The sequence below is a fragment of the Capra hircus genome, chromosome 1 (genome assembly GCF_001704415.2).
Source record: "Capra hircus breed San Clemente chromosome 1, ASM170441v1, whole genome shotgun sequence".
NCBI lineage: Eukaryota > Metazoa > Chordata > Mammalia > Artiodactyla > Bovidae > Capra > Capra hircus.
In genome coordinates, this window is record NC_030808.1 from 19,911,144 (window position 1) to 19,935,582 (window position 24,439).

The following is a 24,439-nucleotide window of genomic DNA, read 5'->3' on the forward strand; positions in this document are numbered from 1 at the left end:
AAATTTCTTATCTACTACAGTATAATTGCACTCATCTCACACACTAGTAAAGTAATGCTCAAAATTCTCCAACCCAGGCTTCAGCAATACATGAACCATGAACTTCCAGATGTTCAAGCTGGTTTTAGAAAAGGCAGAGGAACCAGAGATCAAATTGCCAACATCCAATGGATCATAGAAAAAGCAAGAGAGTTCCAGAAAAACATCTATTTATGCTTTATTGACAATGCCAAAGCCTTTGACTGTGTGGATCACAATAAACTGTGGAAAATTCTGAAAGAAATGGGAATACCAGACCACCTGACCTGCCTCTTGAGAAACCTATATGCAGGTCAGGAAGCAACAGTTAGAACTAGACATGGAACACCAGACTGGTCCCAAATAGGAAAAGGAGTACGTCAGGGCTGTATATTGTCACCCTGCTTATTTAACTTATATGCAGAGTACATCATGAGAAATGCTGAGCTGGAAGAAGCACAAGCTGGAATTAAGATTGCTGGGAGAAATATCAATAACCTCAGATATGCAGATGATACCACCCTTATGGCAGTAAGGAACAATGAACAAAAGAGCCTCTTGATGAAAGTGAAAGAGGAGAGTGGAAAAGTTGGCTTAAAGCTCAACATTCAGAAAACTATGATCATGGCATCTGGTCCCATCACTTCATGGGAAATAGATAGGGAAACAGTGGAAACAGTGTCAAGACGTTATTTTTCTGGGCTCCAAAATCACTGCAGATGGTGATTGCAGCCATGAAATTAAAAGACGCTTACTTCTTGGAAGGAAAGTTAGGACCAACCTAGACAGCATATTTAAAAGCAGAGACACTACTTTGCCAACAAAGGTCCATCTAGTCAAGGCTATGGTTTTTCCAGTGGTCATGTATGGATGTGAGAGTTGGACTACAGAGAAAGCTGAGCGCTGAAGAATTGATGCTTTTGAACTACGGTGTTGGAGAAGACTCTTGAGAGTCCCTTGGACTGCAAGGAGATCCAATCAGTCTATCCTAAAGGAGATCAGTCCTGGATGTTCATTGGAAGGACTGATGTTGAAGCTGAAACTCCAATACTTTGGCCACCTGATGCAGCTGACTCTTTTGAAAAGACCCTGATGTTGGGAAAGATTGAGAGCAGGAGAAGGGGACGACAGAAGATGAGATGATTAGATGGCATCCCCAACTCAATGGACATGAGTTTGGGTAAACTCCGGGAGTTGGTGATGGACAGGGAGGCCTGGCCTGCTGCGGTTCATGGGGTCGCAATGAGTTGGCCACGACTGGGAGACTGAACTGAACTGAACGGTATAAGGAGGTGGCTGTAACCTGCTGACACTGCTGAATCAAGAAGGGCAAGACACAATGTTCAAACAATGGTTTGCAAACACCACAAAAATCAGTAAGCGAACAAGCCCAGACTATCTACAGGCCTTCAGATTTCTTCATTGATGTTATTTTTACTGAGTGATGACATCCTTAAGTACCTAATACGTGTAAAATCCAATACTGTGCATTTCAAGGAGAAGAAGGTACCAGTAACTTCAATATAAAGTATGGATCAGAATGTTTCAGAGAATTCTTTCCTTCCCCTGTTGATCCTATATAATACTGGGTCTGTTTTAAATCTATTTAAGTAAGACTACAGCATATTTACCTTGGTATAGTTTCTTGAAAATGCAAAAAAAGGATCCCTGACTTAAGGCTAAAAATGAATACAAGTATTTATTATGCTCTTACTGCATGCCAGACTGTTAAGTGCTTCTGGTATATAATCTCAAATAATATATGCACACATGCACACACACAAATCCTCTAGAAAATCACTCTTTTTATAACGAATAACATATTTAAGAGACTAAGAAGTACAAACGCAGAAATGATTGTCTAATTTTTCAAATTCCACAGTCCATGTGTCTCCCACATTTTCTCCATGGTAGCTGATTCTGGAGATTAAAGATGTAGTAAAAAAAATAAATACTCAGCCCCAAAATCCATTACTATGTTGACATTAAACACTTTGATACAAGAAAGTGGTACAAAAGAACTGGAGCACTGATGACCACAAGGCAGGAAAGCTTTCTGTGTTAAGAGAGGTGAGTGACTCATAAGACAGTCTTTGGTTCCTTTGACTGAATTTCTAAATATAAATAAAACAGTTTATGCAAAAGCAAGAAGACAAAGGTTTCCATCTTCAGGGGAAAAAATGGCAACTCTCATAAGAACCTCTAAAAATAACTTTAAACATTTCTAAGGAAAAAAAAAAACAAAACAACAATTTGATAGGAAATCCCAAAGCATTCATCAACTTCAAAATCACATGACTTAAATTTCAGAATTAGCATTGCTAGGCACCAAATGGAAAACATTTCGAAGTTCACTGACAGACAATTTCAAGTATGTAATATATCCTTCATGTAGCTCATTGTAAGACCCAAACCTCCTGTAACCAGATATATAAGAAAAAAAAATCTTCATAAGTCTTTTTTTATCCATAATTTTAAGGAGAACAACATGACTACCTTTCATTTCTCTTCATATATAACCTCAAATAATATATGTGCACCTTCATATGACCTCTCTGAGGAACTTACCTACAGTGTGATCCTTCTCACAGCTTAAAGGGCCCTTTACATGCCCCAGCTATTTCTAGCTTGACCTTACACTGCTTTCCCCTCTTGCGCTTCCTCTTCCAGTCAGGGTGTACACAATACTATTCTGCTTCCTAATTCAAAGGTCTGAGGATATTCAATTGCTTTCTGTTAAGGTCAGAGGTTTCTCTGACACCACAGACTGTAATAATATATAATGATTAATCATCAGACTCTACACCGAAGAGAAACACAGGGTGTCTACTTCCCTCATCACTGTGTTCCTGGTAACTAAGTAGTACAGTGTCAGGCATGTGGTAGAAACACAGTAAATATTGACCAAATAAATGAAAGCAACAGTTTGCACAGGTGAACTGGAGTAAGTCACCTCACAGGGCTTGAACTCAGCCACAGGAAAGAGGTACAAATTAAACTGGAGAAGGAAACAAGAAGCATGCATAAATCACGCCCAATTGCTTAGCAAACTTTCTACACTTTCCTACATTGCACTGAGAAGTTCACAGAAGGCCTTATTGCCTATTCCTGGTAATGTCCATCCTGCCTGAAAGGGAGTGTATAGTACAGTATTGTTGAAATTTCCAAATTCAAATAATCTACGTATTAATCTCAAGAATAGCTGTGCTATCTTTTATTTTCTACTGCCATAGAGTTAAGGTTCATCTCAATCTTTTTGGGTTAACAGCACTTCAGTATTAAAATAATCACATACTTTTATGGATGTATAAATCTAAAAGTATGCTTTTTGTATTCTTCACTATTTACATTTAGCCTTAGAAATCCCAGAAATTCTGAACTTAAAGTCTTTCCCCATGTTTTTATAGAATCCAGATCTACAACCTTAAGCATTATGTACTCTAAAAAAAAAAAAAAACAAACAAACAAAAAAGAATAAGGTGAAAAAATAAGACACTTTGCTCATCCTCAATAAAAGTTTCCATCATTCCTCCCTTCAGAGTTCATACCCCTACTGCAGCCCTTTAACCAGTCTAACACCTGCATGATGTCCATGCCCTGAAGAGAACCCTCTATGCCTACTAACTGGCAGACAAAAGATATGCAACAGAATTAGAAACTAAACAGTTTCCCCAAAATATACTGTTTTGTGTGTGTGTGTGCTTAGTCACTAAGTCATGTCCAACTCTTTGTGATCCCATGGACTGTACCCTACCAGGCTCCTCTGTCCATGGGATTCTCCAGAGGAGAATACTGAAGTGGATAGCCATTTCCTACTCCAGGGGATCTTCCTGACCCAGAGTGATAAGCTAAGTTCACACAGAGTTAAATACATTTCTAGGCCAAACAAAAATCTAATACCATGAAACATGGTTTCTATGGGAACATGCATTTAGAGTTACAAAAACCCAACTTGCAAAACCTTTTGGAACACTGTGTTTTTAAATTAGAATGCTTATATTCTGGAAAATGTAGGTAAACAAAACTGTCATGAATCAACTCACATCTGTGAACTGCAATCTCTACAGTTTAAATCAAGTGTATCTTTAACTTGTTTTTGATGCTAATGATTTGGTTGATTCCTAATATATTTCTTCTTGTCCAATTAAATCTTTGTGTGTCTCTTGGTTTCTGTACTTAAATTTTTATTAATTTCCAGTCTAAAAATAAAATCTCTTAAACTAATAGAGCAAAATTAGCATGCTCTAAGTAGAACTTTCCAACTAGAATACCACATAACTCCTAGCAGCTCTAGGTATCACAAACAATTCCTTAAAACAAATACAGTATTTGGTCATCCTAATTACAAATACAGTACATCCTATTGACTGAGCTTCCCTGGTAGCTCAGATGGTAAAGAATCTGCCTGCAATGCAGGAGATCAGGGTTTGATCCCTGGGTGGGGAAGATCCCCTGGAGAAGGGAATGGCAACCCATTCCAGTGTTCTTGACTGGAGAATACCATGGACAGACCATGGGGTCGCAAAGAGTAGGACACGAATGAGCCATAACACTTTCACTATTGACTATTAGAAACTGCATTATTCTAGACATACAGCTAGGTTTAATAAAGCATGTGCTCTATACCACTTTCTTTCCCAGACCGATAAAAGGGTCATTTACATAAGTGTCCAGGCTCCAGCAACTCAGCACACATGTCCTCCATCCAGTGGACTTCAATCATAACTTCTTCAATAAGAAGTGAATCTCAGTCTCGGGGCTCGGTGAGACCTCTCCCAAACATATTTATTCCTCTATTCTTCAGAGTTCTTTAAATGATAATTCAAATGATAACACTTTATCATTTGTTACTAGTCAATATTTCTTTATATTAAACTTTTGCCATTCATATTACTGTATAGTTTCTATGTCCTAACTGGACTCTTACTCATACAATCAACCTCCTTAAAAGCATTTTTTGTATCCTAATAATATATTAATTGTAAAAAAAATATATATATATATCTATACACAAAAATAATTTTTTTTGTATCCCAAAAATATATTAATTTTTATTAGGATACAAAAAATCCTTTTAAGGAAGTTGACTGTATGAGTAAGAGTCCAGTTAGGACAAAGACTGGTTCCAAACAGGAAAAGGAGTACGTCAAGGCTGTATATTGTCACCCTGCTTATTTAACTTCTATGCAGAGTACATCATGAGAAACACTGGACTGGAAGAAACACAAGCTGGAATCAAGATTGCCAGGAGAAATATCAATAACCTCAGATATGCAGATGACACCACCCTTATGGCAGAAAGTGAAGAGGAACTAAAAAGCTTCTTGATGAAAGTGAAAGAGGAGAGTGGAAAAAGTTGGCTTAAAGCTCAACATTCAGAAAACTCAGATCATGGCATCCGGTCCCATCACTTCATGGGAAATAGATGGGGAAACACTGGAAACAGTGTAAGACTTTATTTTTTGGGGGGCTCCAAAATCACTGCAGATGGTAACTGCAGCCATGAAATTAAAAGACGCTTACATCTTGGAAGGAAAGCTATGATCAACCTAGATAGCATATTCAAAAGCAGAGACATTACTTTGCCAACTAAGGTCCGTCTAGCCGAAGCTATAGTTTTTCCAGTGGTCATGTATGGATGTGAGAGTTGGACTGTGAAGAAGGTTGAGCGCCGAAGAATTGATGCTTTTGAACTGTGGTGTTGGAGAAGACTCTTGAGAGTCCCTTGGACTGCACGGAGATCCAACCAGTCCATTCTGAAGGAGATCAGCCCTGGGTGTTCTTTGGAAGGAATAATGCTAAAGCTGAAACTCCAGTACTTTGGCCACCTCATGCAAAGAGTTGACTCATTGGAAAAGACTCTGATGCTGGGAGGGATTGGGGGCAGGAGGAAAAGGGGACAACAGAGGATGAGATGGCTGGATGGCATCACTGACTCGATGGACGTGGGTCTGAGTGAACTCCGGGAGTTGGTGATGGACAGGGAGGCCTGGCGTGCTGCGGTTCACGGGGTCGCAGAGAGTTGGACACAACTGTGTGACTGAACTGAAATGAACTGAATATATTAATGATACAATTCTGTATTTTTAAGAGAGAAATCTCAAAAACAATCAGGAAGGGGAAAATTAACCATATACGGTTGGTTTTTTCTTAGAACCACCGTTTACTGAGCACTTACTACAAGTGTACAAGGCACTGGATACTTCATTAGGTAGGCACGATGCATTACATTGTTGGCTACTGGTGACTGGACTCAATCTCTAGTGCCTCTTTCCTCCTTGGACAGGGGAGTAGGCTCTAATCATAGTGGCTGTTTTTTCTGAGGCAAAGCTCCCATCCTGAAGCAATCTAGTCCCCCCATCCAGGAGTTATCTCATTAACATACAAAAGGCAGCAAATTCCTGTGACAGAAACCAAAGGAAAAGACTAAGTATTTAGTCTTTCACTGTTTCATTTAAATTAAAAAAAAAAAACACCTAAAAATATACAGCAGACATTGCATTTAACTTATTCACAAAACAAAAACAGACTCACAGACTTAAAGAATGAACCTCAGGTTGCCAGGGGATAAGGATGAGAGGAAGGAGCAGCCAGAGAGTATTATATATTATACCACAGCCAGTCACATATAGCTACTTATAGATATACCAAGGCCCCAAATTGTTTTGTTTGTTCTGCTCATGGACTTCTCTTTGCTTCAAACGATACCATCCATCCCCCTATACATCTTCAACATCACCTCCTCTGTGAGGTCTTTCCTGTTCTTAGATCCTCTCCTTGGTCCTAGCAATATATCCTATATACACCTCACTTAAGGAAAGAAGTAAAAGCATCAGTTGCTCAGTCATGTCTGACTCTTCGCGATCCCATGGACTGCAGCCCACCGGGCTTCTTTATCCTTGGAATTCTCCAGGCAAGAATACTGGAGTGAGTAGCCATTCCCTTCTCCAGGGAATATTCTCAACCCAGGGATCGAACTCAGGACTCCTGCATGGCAGTAGGATTCTTAACTGTCTGAGCCACCAAGGAAGCTCCATATACTTCACTTAACTTTTAATATAATGTATGCATTTCTGGCTCCCACCACCACCAAACGATAAGCTATTTTATAGTGTATTGTTTATACCTATCTGCTCAAAAAAAGAACAAATGAATAGATGGACATGATAATGAGAGATAACTGGATATCTAAGCAGAAATGCAATTGAAAACATGAAACAAGAGTTTATGTGAGGGTGAAAGTTTTAAATTATTTTGAAAATACAAATTTAGTAGTAATGAACGTATACAAATGACAAATTACATAAACACTCAAAGCTTGCAAAGTAGAAAGCAGAAAACCGAAGACCAAACCTTGAAAAACTCCTACAATTAAGTAAACACACAGTCCGTGGTATTAGCAACCAAACTTTAGTATGCTGTATAGCCCAAATGTACATACTTAAAATATATGTACTGTAAATACACAGCAAAATCTGACAAGCTTGCAAAAATCTTGCCCATACCTACACCTACTTCAGACTGTCTTCTTACCCATCAATTCTCAAATTCCCTGTGTCTATAGTACGTGTTTAAATACTAAGCATTTTTGGCAGCACACTCAAAAAGATCTGAAACCTTCACCACAACAAAATTCAACAACTCTTAAGGGAGGTGGCAGTAATTAGAATGCAATTGTTGTTCCAGTACAACAATACTGTCCCATGGTATCTGCAAAAGCAGTTATCACACTGTTCAGTAGTATCCCACCCTCCTGATTGTCCAGGCACTAAGACGTGCTCATAGCAGAATTGACAAGTTTCAACAAATAATACGTATTCGGCATTAACTTAAAAGTAAGGTACAATTGTTTACCCCTTATTAATAACAAGTGTATTCCGCTCTACACTAAATCACCTAACCTGTTCAGAAGAGATACTGGAATAAGTATAATACATTTACTGAAGTACAGCAAAATAAAGTTTTAAACTATGATCAAACCTGGGGGCACATCTCTGAAGATTTTTGACAACAAAAAGCCTGAGACCGCTACTCTAAGACAAATACTATCAAATAAGTACTGAGGTTACAGATGGAATATAGATGACAACAGCAATAAAATCTACTTTGTATGTTTAATAACCATATTTTGTAAGAATAATGCTGATACATATATATTACTTTCCTTGGTTGAAGCTGAAAATGCCAATAGAGCTTCTATAAAACACTACCATCTGTCAAATTAAGTTAACCTTGTTATTCTGATGTATTGTTTTTAATTTTGGTTACATCTAAGTTACTAGTGGACCACATTCTGTCAGACCTCGCCAACATGACCCATGCATCATTAGAGATACCAAGGGAACATTTCATGCAAAGATGGGCTCAATAAAGGACAGAAATGGTAGGGACCTAACAGAAGCAGAAGATATTAAGAAGAGGTGACAAGAATACACAGAAGGATTGTACAAAAAATATCTTCACGACCCAGATAATCAAGATGGTGTGGTCACTCATCTAAAGCCAGACATCCTGGAAGGTGAAGTCAAGTGGGCCTTAGGAAGCTTCATTATGAACAAAACTAGTGGAGGTGATGGAATTCCAGTTGAGCTATTTCAAATCCTAAAAGATGATGCTGTGAAAGTGCTGCACTCAATATGTCAGCAAATTTGGAAACTTAGCAGTGCCACAAGACTGGAAAAGGTCAGCTTTCACTCCAATCCCAAAGAAAGGCAATGCCAAACAATGTCAAATTACCATACAATTGCACTCATCTCACACACCATAAAGTAATGCTCAAAATTCTCCAAGACAGGCTTCAGCAATATGTGAACAGTGAACTTCCAGATGTTCAAGCTGGATTTAGAACAGGCAGAGGAACCAGAGAACAAATTGCCAACATCCACTGGACCATCGAAAAAGCAAGAGTTCCAAAAAAACATCTATTTCTGCTTTATTGATTATACCAAAGCCTTTGACTGTGTGGATCACAATAAACTGTGGAAAATTCTGAAAGAGATGGGAATACCAGACCATCTGCCCTGCCTCTTGAGAAACCTGTATGCAGGTCAGGAAGCAACAGTTAGAACTGGACATGGAACAACAGACTGGTTCCAAATAGGAAAAGGAGTACGTCAAGGCTGTATATTGTCACCCTGCTTATTTAACTTATATGCAGAGTACATCATGAGAAACAGTGGGCTGGATGAAGCACAAGCTGGAATAAAGATTGCCAGGAGAAATATCAATAACCTCAGGTATGCGGATGACACCATCCTTACAGCAGAAAGTGAAGAGCTAAAGAGCCTCTTGATGAATGTGAAAGAGGAGAGTGAAAAAGGTGGCTTAAAGCTCAACATTCAGAAAACTAAGATCATGGCATCCGGTCCCATCACTTCATGCCATACAGATGGGGAAACAGTGGAAAGTGTCAGACTTTATTTTTTTGGGCTCCAGAATCACTGCAGATGGTAATTGCAGCCATGAAATTAAAAGACGCTTACTCCTTGGAAGGAAAGTTATGACCAATCTAGACAGCATATTAAAAAGCAGAGTTATTACTTTGTCCACAAAAGTCTGTCTAGTCAAAGATATGGTTTTTCCAGTAGTCATGCATTCATGCATGGATATGAGAGTTGGACTTTAAAAGAAAGTTGAGCACTGAAGATGCTTTTGAACTGTGGTGTTGGAGAAGACTCCTGAGAGCCCCTTACTGCAAGGAGATCCAACCAGTCCATCCTAAAGAAATCAGTCCTGAATATTCATTGGAACGACTGATACTGAAGCTGAAACTCCAATACTTTGGCCACCTGATGCGGAGAACTGACTCATTGGAAAAGACCCTGATGCTAGGAAAGACTGAAGGCAGGAGGAAAACGGGATGAGAGGATAAGATGGTTGGATGGCATCACTGACTTAATGGACATGAGTTTGACTGAACTCCAGGAGTTTGTAACTGACAGAGAGGCCTGGCGTGCTGCAGTCCATGGGGTCGCAAAGAGTCGGGCACAACTGAGTGACTGAACTGAACTACATATGAGATTAAATAAAAATGGACTCCTATTCATGGAAGAAAAACACAAAGGGAGCAAGAAAAATGGTGAAAATGGGAAAAAACATCTCCAAGATATGTAAGTTGAGGGAAAAAGTAGTATTTAAACTATAAAGAATTCCTTCAAATCAAAAAGGAAAAAGTAAAACAACTCCCCCTCCCCCCACCCAAACAACCAGAAACAAATGTGAATTCCACAGAGAAAAAAACAATAGTTCATAAACATATAAAAAGATAACCAATTAACCTGTCAACATAGAATGGTTAATGGTTCATAACTATAAGTGAACCACCAAATATGCTCACATGCTGCCTTCTCTACCCCACCGCAGCCTAAGATGCTCAGACGCACTAGAGCCCTCCCTCTGAAGCCACTAGCAGGAATGGAAATAATCAGTTCTATTAGTTCTGCAGTTTTATTACCAACTTGAAATCCCAGCCCACTGGGGAAGAAGTCTGGAATTCAGTTCTGAGAATCTGTATGGAGCAATGAGAACAGAGTTCATAACCCCAGGAGGCCTGCGCAGAGAGCTCCTTCTTGCCTCCCAAACTGGTCATTTTAGACCTGAGGCAGTGGACTGATGCTAATTTCTTTTCAACACTCTTCCTTGGCCCTGTCCTGACCCAATTTATTTAAAGCTTTATGGGAAGACTTCAGGGGCCCTCTTTCTAAAGTGCCAAGACCAGCTCAGAGGCCTCCGTGGAGGATACAGAGAGACCCACACCCTGAGTCCAAGCTTGCTTCTGTAGCTCCATCTCAAACAAAGGTGACATTTGATTTTGCATGTACCCTGGTTCAAATTATGATGCATAAACTTAAGTATATGCAAGTGTATGGTTGGTTCTCACATGAGTATAAGCACAGCATCAGATCCTGGCCACTAATGGTTCTTCACTCCTGGTCCCTCTTTCCATATCCTCTCCCATATCCTTCCTCTTTACCTAGGATCTAGCTCTCAGCTCCACAGTCAATCCTGCCCTCAAAGCTAGTGCCACTCAGCCCAACAGACCCACTTCCAGGCTAGACAACACCAACAAAAACCCAACAAATAAGAAGTTTCTAGTTCAAAACAAGCTACTCTTCTGTCTTGTTCCAACATGGACCAAAAACCATAAGAAACATCTTTCTCTACTTAATTGTTTACCTGTCCACAGTTTATGCCTCCCCATCACTGGTACCCCAAGTTCTCTCCAAACTTCCAAGCCAACTACAATGTGAAAGTATTTTTTTACCCTATGGAAAAAAATAGACATCATAAGATTATTATTCTGTGTGTAATTAATTAATAAAGAGATTAATTTGGTGTTAATTTGAGGCATGAAGAAGAAAAGCCTTTTCATTCTTTAGCAGGGAGCCTTTTTATGAGGCATTACTAGAAAAAATATGAAATGTAGGAAAAATTGTGCAACTTCACTTTGTTTTGTAAGCATATAGTACTGGCCCGTAAATGTTTTTACCTCTGGGAACATCTTTAACTTTTTTGCCATCTTCAGACTTCGAAAAATAAGTAGCTTTTGTTATTGCTGATCCTGTGAGAATGTAAACCTGAATAATATGAGAAACAATACTTAAAAATCATCCAAAAAATAGCCAATAAGTACATGAAAAGGTGCTCAAAACCACAGTCAATCGGGAAATATATACTGATATCACAATGAAGTACCACTACTTACTAAAATTGCTAACATATAAAAGTTGATAACACCGTTACAAAGATAACAGACAACTGGAACTCTCATTCATTCCTGATGGGAAGGTACAATCACCGTGAATAATGATTTAGCAATACCTTACAACAGTTATGTATATGCCCAAGAAAAACACTTTAGAAGTACACCAGGGACCATTCTTCCCTGGTGGCCAATGCAGAGGACTCGGGTGTGATCCCTGGTTTGGAAAGATTCCACATGCCGCAGAACAACTAAGCCCGTGCGCCACAACTACCGAGCCTTCGTGCTGCAATTACTGAATCCTATATGCCTAGATCCTGTGCTCCACAACAAGAGAAGTCACTGCAGTGAGAAGCCTGTACACCACAACAAAGAGTAGCCCCAATTTGACGCCACAACTAGAGGAAGCTCAAGAACAGCAACAAAGACCCTGCGCAACCAAAAATAAATAAAACTTTAATCTTAAAAAAAAAAAAAGTAGTAGTATATCAGGTACTGAAGTAAGAACTGTCCTTTTAAAATTAGCAATAAAATAGAAACATCCACCATCACCACTTCTAAACATTTATCAGATGTCTTACCTAATACAAGAAAAAATGAATTATAAGCATAAAAATTTTAAATAAAACTATCATGATTTATTTACACGATCTTTATATAAAAAATCCAAAAACATCTCTCAAAAAACATCAGAAAAAATTTTAGCAAAGTGGCGAGATATGAAATCAATGTACAAAAGTCAGCTGCATTCACACACACCAGTTCAGTTCAGTTCAGTTCAGTTGCACAGTCGTGGCCCACTCTTTGCGACCCCATGAATCCCAGCACGCCAGGCCTCCCTGTCCATCACCAACTCCCAGAGTTCACTCAGACTCATGTCCATCGAGTCGGTGATGCCACCCAGCCATCTCATCCTCTGTCGGCCCCTTCTCCTCCTGCCCCCAATCCCTCCCAGCATCAGTCTTTTCCAATGAGTCAACTCTCCGCATGAGATTGCCAAAGTATTGGAGTTTCAGCTTTAGCATCAGTCCTTCCAAAGAACACTCAGGACTGATCTCCTTTAGAACACACACCAGTAACAAATAACAAACATTTTAAAGTATTTTATAATATTGTTATTGGAAAAATCAACTATATAGGGCAAATAATGTACACGAATTCTACTGTGAAAATCATAAGCCAAGTAAAAAATATTAAAGATCTAAGATGGCTTAGTGGTAAAGAATCCATCTGCAATGCAGGAGATGCAGCTTTAACCCCTGGATCAGGAAGGTCCCCTGGAGATGTAAATGGCAACCCACTGCAGTATTCTCGCCCAGGAAATCTCATGGACAGAGGAGCCTGGAGGGTTACAGCCCATGGGGTCGCAAAAGAGTTGGACATGACTTAGCAACTAAACAACAAAAATATTAAAGTAGAGCTAAATTAAAAAAAAAAAAAAAGTACACCCTGTTCATGGATAGAAAGACTCAGTATCATAAAAGATGTTAGAAGTTCCAAATTGCTCTACAGGGTCAATAAAATTACTGAAAAAAAAAAAAAAAAACTCAAACAGGGTTTTTCAGAGAACTTGGTACGATTATTCTAAACTTTCTAAGGAAGCTACCAAAGCACACTGGAAGAAGAGCAAACTTCCTGTTTCAGTACAGAGACTATTATGAAGCCTTAACAATGAAGACAGGATGGTATTCACAAAATGAACCGTGGAACAAAACAGCAAAGGGGGGAAACAAAAACGCATTTTCCATAAAACTTTTACATATGACAGAGATGGTATGTCAGTTCAGTGGGGGAGAGCATTTACTTTTCAATAAGGTAAGATTGACAACAAAAAAATCATACACAGAATAAAAATTACATTGGATCCCTAACACATCAGATACAAAAATTAAGTGCAAACAGGTCTAGTTGTTGCAAACACAACTTTTAAAACTCTTATTATCATACACATAAATTTCATTTATATAGCAAGGTGAAAAAAGTTTCCCAAGTTAAAACAACTAAAATTTAAAAATATGTGTCTTTGGAATCAGAGAGGCAATAAAAAGGAAATCAAAGAGAAAGAACACAGGATTCAAGCTGATTACAATCTCAAATGAAAACAGAGGGATGGGATGAGGTGATTATATGGATAGATATAGGTTACTTTCAAAGTTCTCAGTTTTGCCTTAGGCAGTGGGTTTAATGTGTACTTATCATCAAAGATTAATTTGCTATTTCATAAATAAATGAAAACATATTTGCACTGATAGCTGATTATGATCCAAAGTTTATGATTAATTCCATGCTGTGTACTTCAGAACCAACTAGAATTAAAACAAACCTGACAAAAAGTATCTGACCACTTATGAAGGAAGCAAATACAGAACTGGCATACAAAAATAATAATTTTAGACAAAGCAAAGTTATTCTAGCACACAGAGCAAAAGAATAGAAAAAAATATAAAATGAAATTTGAAGCAAGACAGCGAGATGAATGGTATCTAATATTCAAATAATGTAGTTTCAGAGTACGAAGAAAAATGGAAGAGAGTACCAGTAGTAACTTTTAAATATATATCTTTTTCCTGAGAAGAACATTATAGTTTTCAGATCAAAAATTTTTGTCAGGATGGTTAAACACACACACACACATGCGTGCAAAATCTCTGAATTCTAAAACCAAAGAGGAAATCTTATAATCTCATACAAAGTCCTACATGACTGAGAACATACATACACACAGAAAGTTAAATTATCTACCCCAAAAAAAGTTAAACAGCATTAAACTACACAGAAAAGCATAGTTAAAATTAAACATCTAAATACCCATTTTAAAAAATTTACTTGCCACTAATATTTAACACAATTAAGTAAAATAATATTTTTGACATAGAGTACATTGTAAAAATTTTAAAAATCATTTAAAATTACCATTCGATATTATTCCAATAAACTCAAGAAAGATGTAAGAAAAAATATGCTAAACAGTCTTATTGGGAGCACAAGGAAGGAGGAAAAACTATTAATTATTACATAAAAACATGTTTAAATATATTTGTTTAAAATTAAGAGAAGAAAAAGCTCTTTAAATAAATGAAAATCAGATGGCAATAAAAAGATTAAACATGTTATCACTATATATATATATACACACACATATACATGATGAAATCTTACTAAACGACCAGCAAAATCAAATTTAGATTAGATCCATTAGAAATACAAATATAATTTGATGAAATTATATTAAAAGTAGAGACTTCAATCTTGCTCAGAAGATATAAAAATAAAACCATGAAATATTCAAATCACACTCTAAGTGCTCATGTGATATATATATAGAACTCTGTAACTCAAAAAATACAGATTCTTTTACATGATCATTAAAACCTCATGTGCTTAGTCATAAGAAATTCTTAATAAATTTCTAAAACTATTACAAATCATATTCTCTAAACAGAATGTTTCAATTGTATTGAAACTAAAAACCAACAGCTTAAAAAGTACAACAAAAAAGTAAAACAAAAAATATTTTTAAATAATGAAAGAAAAACAATTTAAGATAATAGTCAAAATTTGGAAAGCATAACTAAAACGTGCTTTAAATAAAGCGGTCAGCCTAATAAGCGTCACAGTCATCAAAACTTCAAAGCCACAAGCACTTAGGTTGAAAGATCAAAAACAAAATGCTACAAATTTTGACTGATTTAACTTAATGCTATGCTAGACAATTCCAAAACCGTATGAAAAAACAAAAAGCTTTCTAATCTTTGTATGAGCTAATCTTAATAGTCCATACACATATGAAAACAAACCTTGTAACAAATCTCATTTAAAAATGAAGATTCTAATTTTTAGATTAAAATTTAGTGTAATGAATTCTGAGGCATCAGGACAAATGCGAGCCAGAAAGCAATACAGATTAATGGTTAATGGCTGAAGCCCCCAAGTCTCAGAGTTTAAAGCCCACCCTCAACATACACTAACAATGAAATGTTGCTTTAGTTCTTCTCTAATACTTTTTCCTCAACCAGGACATGAAAGTAAAAAAAGTGTCTACCTAAAAAAGTGGTTGGGAAAATGAAGTTGAAAAGAAGTTACAAAATTCTTTGCACACTTTCTTAACATAGTACTCAGTAAAAATGTTATGTGTTATCCATTACAATTGTGCTTATCATAAAATACCACCATCAGTTCTTGCAAAAAAAAAAAAAAGATGTTTGATAAAGAGTCAACATCTAAATCTGATTTCAAAGCATTTTAAAAACTTGTAACTATAAGGACATTTCATATTACAATGAAACAATACATTACAGACCCTACTATTAATCCTAGTATTCTGTAATCTGAGCTAAAATAATAACATATGAAAAAAGAGGTGCCAAAATTGACAGAGAAGAGGTCAGAATGATAATTATTTGCAAATGTCATGGATTGCATACAAAGAATATTGAAGAATATCAGAATATTAGAACTAATGAAAATTCATTAAGACAACGGGTTACAACCTTAGTATAGAGTCAAAACTAGGTGAGAAAGGAAAGGAGTAAAAGGGGAATAAGTAGCTGAATAAGTAGCTGGATCCTGCTCTCTCAGTAAACCAAGTCTTATGCTAACAAGATAACCAACCATTTAATACTAAACAATGCCTATTTTATATAATGTTTACAGTGATTTATATAAGGTTAAAGACAGGAAAAGGTCAGTTTTCATTCCAGTGCCAAAGAATGCTCAAACTACCACACAATCGCACTCATCTCACATGCTAGTAAAGTAATGCTCAAAATTCTCCAAGTCAGGCTTCAGCAATACGTGAATACTGAACTTTCAGATGTTCAAGCTGGTTTTAGAAAAGGCAGAGGAACCAGAGATCAAATTGCCAACATCTGCTGGATCATCAAGAAATCAAGAAAGTTCCAGAAAAACATCTATTTCTGCTTTACTGACTATGCCAAAGCCTTTGACTATGTGGATCACAATAAACTGTGGAAAATTCTGAAAGAAATGGGAATACCAGACCACCTGACCTGCCTCTTGAGAAACCTACATGCAGGTCAGGAAGCAACAGTTAGAACTGGACATGGAACAACAGACTGGTTCCAAATAGGACAAGGAGTACATCAAGGCTGTATATTGTCACCCTGCTTATTTAACTTCTATGCAGAGTAAATCATGAGAAACACTGGGCTGGAAGAAGCACAAGCTGGAATCAAGACTGCCGAGAGAATTATCAATAACCTCAGATATGCAGATGACACCACCCTATTGGCAGAAAGTGAAGAGGAACTCAAAAGCCTCTTGATGAAAGTGAAAGAGGAGAGTGAAAAAGGTGGCTTAAAGCTCAACATTCAGAAAACGAAGATCATGGCCTCTGGTCCCATCACTTCATGGCAAATAGATGGGGAAACAGTGGAAACAGTGTCAGACTTTATTTTGGGGGGCTCCAAAATCACTGCAGATGGTGATTGCAGCCATGAAATTAAAAGACGCTTACTTCTTGGAAGAAAAGTTATGACCAACCTAGACAGCATATTCAAAAGCAGAGACATTACTTTGCAAACAAAGGTCCACCTAGTCAAGGCTATGGTTTTTCCAGTAGTCATGTATGGATGTTAGAGTTGGACTGTCAAGAAAGCTGAGCGCCGAAGAATTGATGCTTTTGAACTGTGGTGTTGGAGAAGACTCTTGAGAGTCCCATGGACTGCAAGGAGATCCAACCAGTCCATTCTGAAGGAGATAAGTCCTGGGTGTTCTTTGGAAGGAATGATGCTAAAGCTGAAACTCCAGTACTTTGGCCATCTCACGCGAAGAGCTGACTCATTGGAAAAGACTCTGATGCTGGGAGGGATTGGGGGCAGGAGGAGAAGGGGACAACAGAGGATGAGATGGCTGGATGGCATCACCAACTCGATGGACATGAGTTTGAGTGAACTCTGGGAGTTGGTGATGGACAGGGAGGCCTGGCGTGCTGGGATTCATGGGGTCGCAGAGTCAGACACAACTGAGCAACTGAACTGAACTGTCTCTTTAAATGCTACATTACATTTTTATAACTTCCAGTTCAGGTCAGTCTCAGTCATGTCCAACTCTTTGCGACCCCATGAACTGCAGCAGGCCAGGCCTCCCTGTCCTTTACCAACTCCCAGAGTTCACTCAAACTCATGTCCATCGAGTCGGTGATGCCATCCAGCCATCTCATCCTCTGTCATCCCCTTCTCCTCCTGCCCTCAATCTTTCCCAGCATCAGAGTCTTTTCCAATGAGTCAGTTCTTTGCATCAGTTGGCCAAAGTATTGGAGTTTTAGCTTCACCATCAGTCCTTCCAATGAACATTCTATAACTTTAGACAATTCCTAAATTAGAAATACTACATTATTGCAACTAAGAAATTTACCCAGAATTCAACTTATATTGTTTTTCAAGTTTTAATTCTTAATTTGGTTAACCTGTGACTTCCTTCCCACCTAACCCCCAGTATAATTAAATGAAAGCTGACTGTTGATCCATAAGATTCCTTCTGCCTCTCTCCTCTACTTTCTCTTTTTTATCCTGTGTCTGGAATAAACACATGCTTAGCTCCACTAAACACTTGGATATAAAAAAGTTGCTCATGTCTAATCATCTATCTTCAAGGCTTTAAAAGTAAATTCAGCAGCATTTAATGACTTGTCCAAGGTCATGGAAAGGTGATTTAGATCAACCCACATCCTATTCTTTCACTACATTGCCTATATTCTAACAGATGTACACAATTTCAAGCTTTCATCGTTTCTGCATGTGCGCTAAGTCACTTCAGTCATATCCGACTCTGTGTGACTCTATGAACTGTATGTAGCCGCCAGGCTCCTTTGTCCTTGGGATTTCCCAGGCAACAATACTGGAGTGGGTTGCCATGCCCTCCTCCAGGGTATCTTCCCCACCCAGTGATGGAACCCGCATCTCTGATGTTGCCTACATTGGCAGGCAGATTCTCTACCATTAGTTCCAGCTACGAAGCTCTTAACTGTTTCTCAATCATGTTAAATTGTGAGATTCAGTTAAGGAACTAAAATAACCCCTGCAGTTTGTATTTCTCTTAGAAAGCACTCACTCTATTTCATTCATCGAATATTTACTGAAACCTACTATGTGCAACCAGTCAATCCTAAAGGAAATAAATCCTGAATAATCATTGGAAGGACTAATGCTGATGCTGAAGCTCCAATACTTTGGCCACCTGATGCAAGGAACTGACTCATTGGAAAAGACCCTGATGCTGGGAAAGATGGAAGGCAGGAGGAGAAGGGGACCACAGAGGATGAGATGGTTGGATGGCATCACTGATTCGATGGACATAAATTTGAGCAAGCTCTGGGAGTTGGTGATGAACAGGGAAGCTTGGTGTGCTACAGTCCATGGGGTTGCAAAGAGTCAGACACAACTAAGCAACTAAACTGAACTATGTGCAAGGAGCTGTTCTAAGCCCTGTGGTGAAACAAAATAGGCCAAAAAAAAAAAAAATTTATTCGACTCAGGAGAATACAGTTAATGTAAATAGAATCCAGCTCACAGCTGTTCAAATTAATCTGGTCTCTAAGAGAATGCCTTCTATTTAATATATTGCTGCCCTAAAGAATCCTCATTTGGGACCTGAATCAATGAACCAAAATTCTGAGATGAGAATCCTACACTTCAGGTAAATATCAAGCAGAAAGGCCGAATATACACATTCAAGACCAAAATTATGACAGGACTTAACCTTAGCTAATCTGATACCAACTCCAATTCACCTGTATCATCTTAAACCTCAGGAAAATGGCTCTTTGCAGTTTCACTCAATCTCACAACTCCCTGCCAGGACCAAACTTGAGTGATCAAGCAAAGAACACATCAGAGGCAAAGGAAAAGACACCCCTTGCCTTACGTTACACTGTGACAAGCCAAGCCACTCTGTAGGTAAACAGAAGACCTGTAAGTTTTGTGTTACTTGGGAAAAAAAAAAAAAAAGACCCAAGTGTTGTGCTACTTTTTTTTTTTTTAATTATAATCATACATCCTTTGGGAAGAAAAAAAAAAAACAACAATCTCACAAAATAAGAAACTGTTCCAATGAACAGACATAAAGCTGATATTACACGTGAGCATACACCAAGTTTTTACAGAAGAGCAGAAAATAGGCTGAAATTTTGGTTATGCAGTATGCACTAGACACTTCCCATTTTACTAATAATTCATAGTTTCCATTTTAAAAACAAAGAGTTTCACTTTTGTTTCTTCTAAAGTAGTTCACTTCCTAGTTACTAGCTTGAAGTCTACTTCCTAGTTACTACCTTGATGGATTTTAATGTCAGTTCATTTGAAGTAGATGGTTTAAAGTATTTGAACCTGTATGAATATTTTAAAATAGTACTAATATGAGTAACAAAGAACAGCATATTCATATGGCAAGCAAACACATTAAATGTTTCTTTAATACATAAACACCATGATAGAAGTATAAAAATAAATGCGACTGTATTGCTCAAAAAAATGTCCACAATCTCAACGAGATGATATGACACATACTAAAAACAGTGTCAAAATGGTAGTGTTTTAGACTAACAACCACTCCCTTTGCATAAGGAGGGGAACTCATTAAACTGGGAAACTGGACTTGATGGCTAAGATCACTTTTAGTAATTTATTCTTGATTCAAATTTATGCATAAACCTCTGAAATGGGCAGATCTGCATTATCTAAGTACATTAGTCAAAAATCAATTTTAAAAACTCACAAATTTTTTTGCCATTGTTCAAATCTGACATGTGAGAACCATGAGCTACATTTCCCACTTTGAAAAAAAAAAAAAAAAAGGCTTTAACACTTAACATTGAAGAGAACTATAAACCGGAAGGATACCAAGCCTACTAAATATTGCTCAGTATACTATGGCCACAAGATCCTCCTCTAAGTATTAACACTTTGTCACATACTCAACATCAAAAACTAAAGTTCAAAGTATTCAAAACAGAATGAAGGGGATTAGGAGATAAACTGTCCTAAGCTCCCATTATTAAAACTAGAATTATTTCACTGTAAATAAACCGCAGTCTGCAACATCTTCTCAATCAACCCAGTCACTCTTTAGTTGCTAAGTGGTGTCCTACTCTTTGCCACCCCATGGCCCCATGCCCCACCAGAAACCCCCTCACGCCCCTCTGTCCATGCGAGTTCCCAGGCAAAGATACTGGAGTGGGTTGCCATTTCCTTCTCCAAAGGATCTTCCCAACCCAGGGATCGAACCAGAGTCTTCTGCATTGCAGACAGATTCTTTACCACCGAGCCACCTGGGATGCCCAAATTAACCAATAACAATTAACTAACACACTTCCCCAAAGTGCCTAAAATAACAATGCAGTATGCTCGCTTTCCAAAATTCTTGAGCATCTTCAATTACTTCAAGTACTACCATAAAATTCTAAAAATATCTCAAAGCAAAAACTTAGCACGCTGTGAGTATACATAGTCCATTTTACGACAGTAGGCCTTATTTTAAAATCAAGCACAGGTAAGATACAATGATGCCAAGAAACTACTGATATCAACACCACAGGGTGGGGCATTCACACTACTCTCCCAGAAAAATCGAATAGTTCTACCAGCTTTTCACAGCAAACCGTGGTCACCACCATAATTTCAAGACGAGTAAAGTAATGGTTTTCCTTTTGCCCAAAATGTTTTTCACACCAATAACCCCCTCCCCAAAAATTAAGCCATAGCCAATGACTCTCCAGAACATGGTGCAACCCGTGAGAGTGCACTTCAGATTCCGAAAGCAAAATCGAAGGGGGAAAAGTAGCATCTCTCACTTAACTATACTTAACGGAACAGATTTGAAGCTTCACAAACCCAGATTTTTTTTTTTTAAGGGAACAACCTCTTTAATGTGTGACCCAGGCAAGAGTAAAGGGTGAGGATGGAACAAGGTCAAACCTAGGGGACAAAATATACCTGAAATAAGCATGGCCGAAAAGGTCTCTTCTTAAGGGACAGTTTCTATATTTTTTTAAAAAAGGAAAAAAACAAAAAGAAAAAGGAACCAACCAAATCCTCTACTTTTACATTGAGTCCACCTGGTTCCTGTACCTGGCAATTCAATTGCGGTGGAGACTCTTTTGCAAAATAGCAGATCTGAAAGGCTCCTGTCTTGGAAAGAAAACTGGGTTCACAAGGGATGACAACCGGCTATTTCTTTTTCTTTAAAAAAAAAAAAAAGACGAGGAAGATAAAGTTTAATTAGGAAGTCATACAGAGGAGTGTAGGAATGTAAGGTCGCGCTCAACAAACACCCATCACCGTCGGTTACAGGAAAACAATTGGCAAGAAGGAAGTGGACTGAAACCCGCTAACTACACCCCGCTTTCCACACGCAGCCCGGAACTGGGCGCGACGCCCCCAAAGCGGGCAGGGGCGGGAGACGGCGGCGCGGGGAAAGCTGGGGCCGCGGAGGCCCGGGCGGCGGGGAGGTCCCGGCCGCGGCGGGGGAGGGCGGCACCTCGGGCGGAGGAGCGGGGCCGGGTCTCCTCACCTTCTGCGCCGCGCTCTGCTGCAGCACGTTCTGCTCCACGGTCATGGCCCCCGCCGCGCCGGCGTCCGGCTCCCCGAGCCTCCGCTGGCCCTGACTGCCACGCTCCGCCGAGCCCCAGGGAGCGGCGCGGACGGCCGGCGAGGACAGCGCCCCCGCCAGCCAGGCGCGAAGGCGACGACGGCCGGCGTGCGCGGGCACCACGGGCTGGCGGCGCGGCGCGGACACCGAGGGCCACGGCGGCGGCCCCACGACTCCGCGCGGCCCGCCTCAGCGCGGCTCGGCGGCCGCGGCCCGGGCCATGAGCGGGCGGTGGACGCTGGGGGGCGGGAGGGCGCTAGCAAGCCCGGACGCGTCACGCGCGCGCGCGCGCTCCTCCGCTGGCGGCTCGCGGGCCACTGCGGGGAAGGGAAAGGGGACAGAGGGAGCGGCCGGCCAGAATGGCGCTGTCCTCCTCCTACCGCAACTCCTCCTCCCCTCCCCTGCCCTCCCCTCCCTCCTCTCCTGTCCCCTCCCCTCCCCTCCCTCTACCGCCCCCTCCCCTCCCCTCCCCTCCTCTCCCCTCCCCTCCCTCTACCGCCGTCACCGCCCCCGCCTGGCGGCTCCTCCCCCGCCGAGCCCCGCCCACAGGCCGCCCTAACCCTACATTGTGACCCGCGGGGCGGTGTGACGGGAGGCGGGGCCGCTCCGGAGCCCCGCCCCCCGCCCTGTAGTCCCGCGGGGTGGGGCGAACGAGCGCCACGCGGGCCCGGCCTCGGAGCCGCCCCTGCGGCAGGTTGTGCGACGCCTATCCGCGGCTCCGCGATGCTCCAAGCCAAGGCTGGAGGGCATCGTGCCTCTTCATGCCCAGAATCTGTCAGATTTCCATATCCCTCTAAGAGAAATATTTTCCTCTAGGTCCCTGAACGTTCCCAAACCGCTTTGGATCCCGAATCCTAGGTCTTTCTGAGTCCTCTCCCCAGCCCTTTCTAGGAATTTCACAAGCAGTAAACTTGCCCGAAGAGAAAAGTCAATTGTGATTTAAGCAAAAGGCTGTCAGAAGGCCTTTTGCTGGAATGTACTTTTCTCTGCAACTAATCATTACATAAATTAATATTGATAGTCTCTGTCAACTTCGTTTTTTCAAACATGTGCCAGTCACTGGCAGGCTCTTAGGAAATAAAGTTTATTTTCCTAAGGTTTGACGTAAATGAAATACTGTCTATTCAACAATGTTACAAAAATATCACTGCCTAGATGGTACAGGATACCCCAGTTGCAAAACAATTATCAATAACCACCCTTCTTGAAATACTTGATTATATATGGAATAGTAAGGAAAACCTAATATTGAGAAAGCAGTCTATAACCTCAAAAGTATCTTGAATTTCACAAGCTAATCTGGGGGTGGGACACAAATAGGATATGAAGGTGCCGTGCGCTGCGAGAGAAGGAATAATCCGTGGTTCAGTTCAGTTTAATTCAGTCATTCTGTCGTGTCCGACTCTGTAACCCCATGAACTGAAGCACACCAGGCTTCCCTGTCCATCACCAACTCCCAAAGTTACTCAAACTCATGTCCATTGATCGGTGATGCCATCCAACCATCTCATCCTCTGTCCTCCCCTTCTCCTCCTGCCTTCAATCTTTCCCAACATCATGGTCTTTTCAAATGAGTCAGCTGTTTGCATCAGCTGGCCAAAGTTTTGGAGTTTCAGCTTAACATCAGTCCTTCCAATGAACACCCAGGGCTGATCTCCTTTAGGATGGACTGGTTGGATCTCCTTGCAGTCCATGGGACTCTCAAGAGTCTTCTCCAACACCACAGTTCAAAAGCATCAATTCTTTGGTGCTCAGCTTTCTTCACAGTCCAACTCTCACATCCATACATGACCACTGGAAAAACCATAGCCTTGACTAGACGGACCTTTGTTGGCAAAGTAATGTCTCTGCTTTTGAATATGCTGTCTAGGTTGGTCATAACTTTCCTTCCAAGGAGTAAGCGTCTTTTAATTTCATGGCTGCAATCACCATCTGCAGTGATTTTGGAGTACCAAAAAATGAAGTCAGCCACTGTTTCCCTATCTATTTGCCATGAAGTAATGGGACCAGATGCCATGATCTTCGTTTTCTGAATGTTGAGCTTTAAGTCAACTTTTTCACTCTCCTCTTTCACTTTCATCAAGAGGCTCTCAGGTTCTTCTTCACCTTCTGGCA

The 24,439-nt window shown here is 39.9% G+C and overlaps 1 protein-coding gene across 8 annotated transcripts in view; it reads right to left on the reverse strand.

Moving 5' to 3' along the window:
- The window catches only part of USP25 (ubiquitin specific peptidase 25), a 170,232-nt gene extending 147,521 nt beyond the window's left edge, over positions 1 to 22,711 (reverse strand). For 3 of the 8 annotated variants that reach the window (XM_018052748.1, XM_018052607.1, XM_018052437.1), the window contains exon 1: positions 22,247 to 22,711. In XM_018052748.1, coding sequence (XP_017908237.1) covers positions 22,247 to 22,291 — 45 coding nt within the window. In that variant the 5' untranslated portion in view covers positions 22,292 to 22,711. The remainder of the gene's footprint in view (positions 1 to 22,246) is intronic. The other 5 variants (XM_018052829.1, XM_018052795.1, XM_018052677.1 and 2 more) reach the window with 2 other exon arrangements.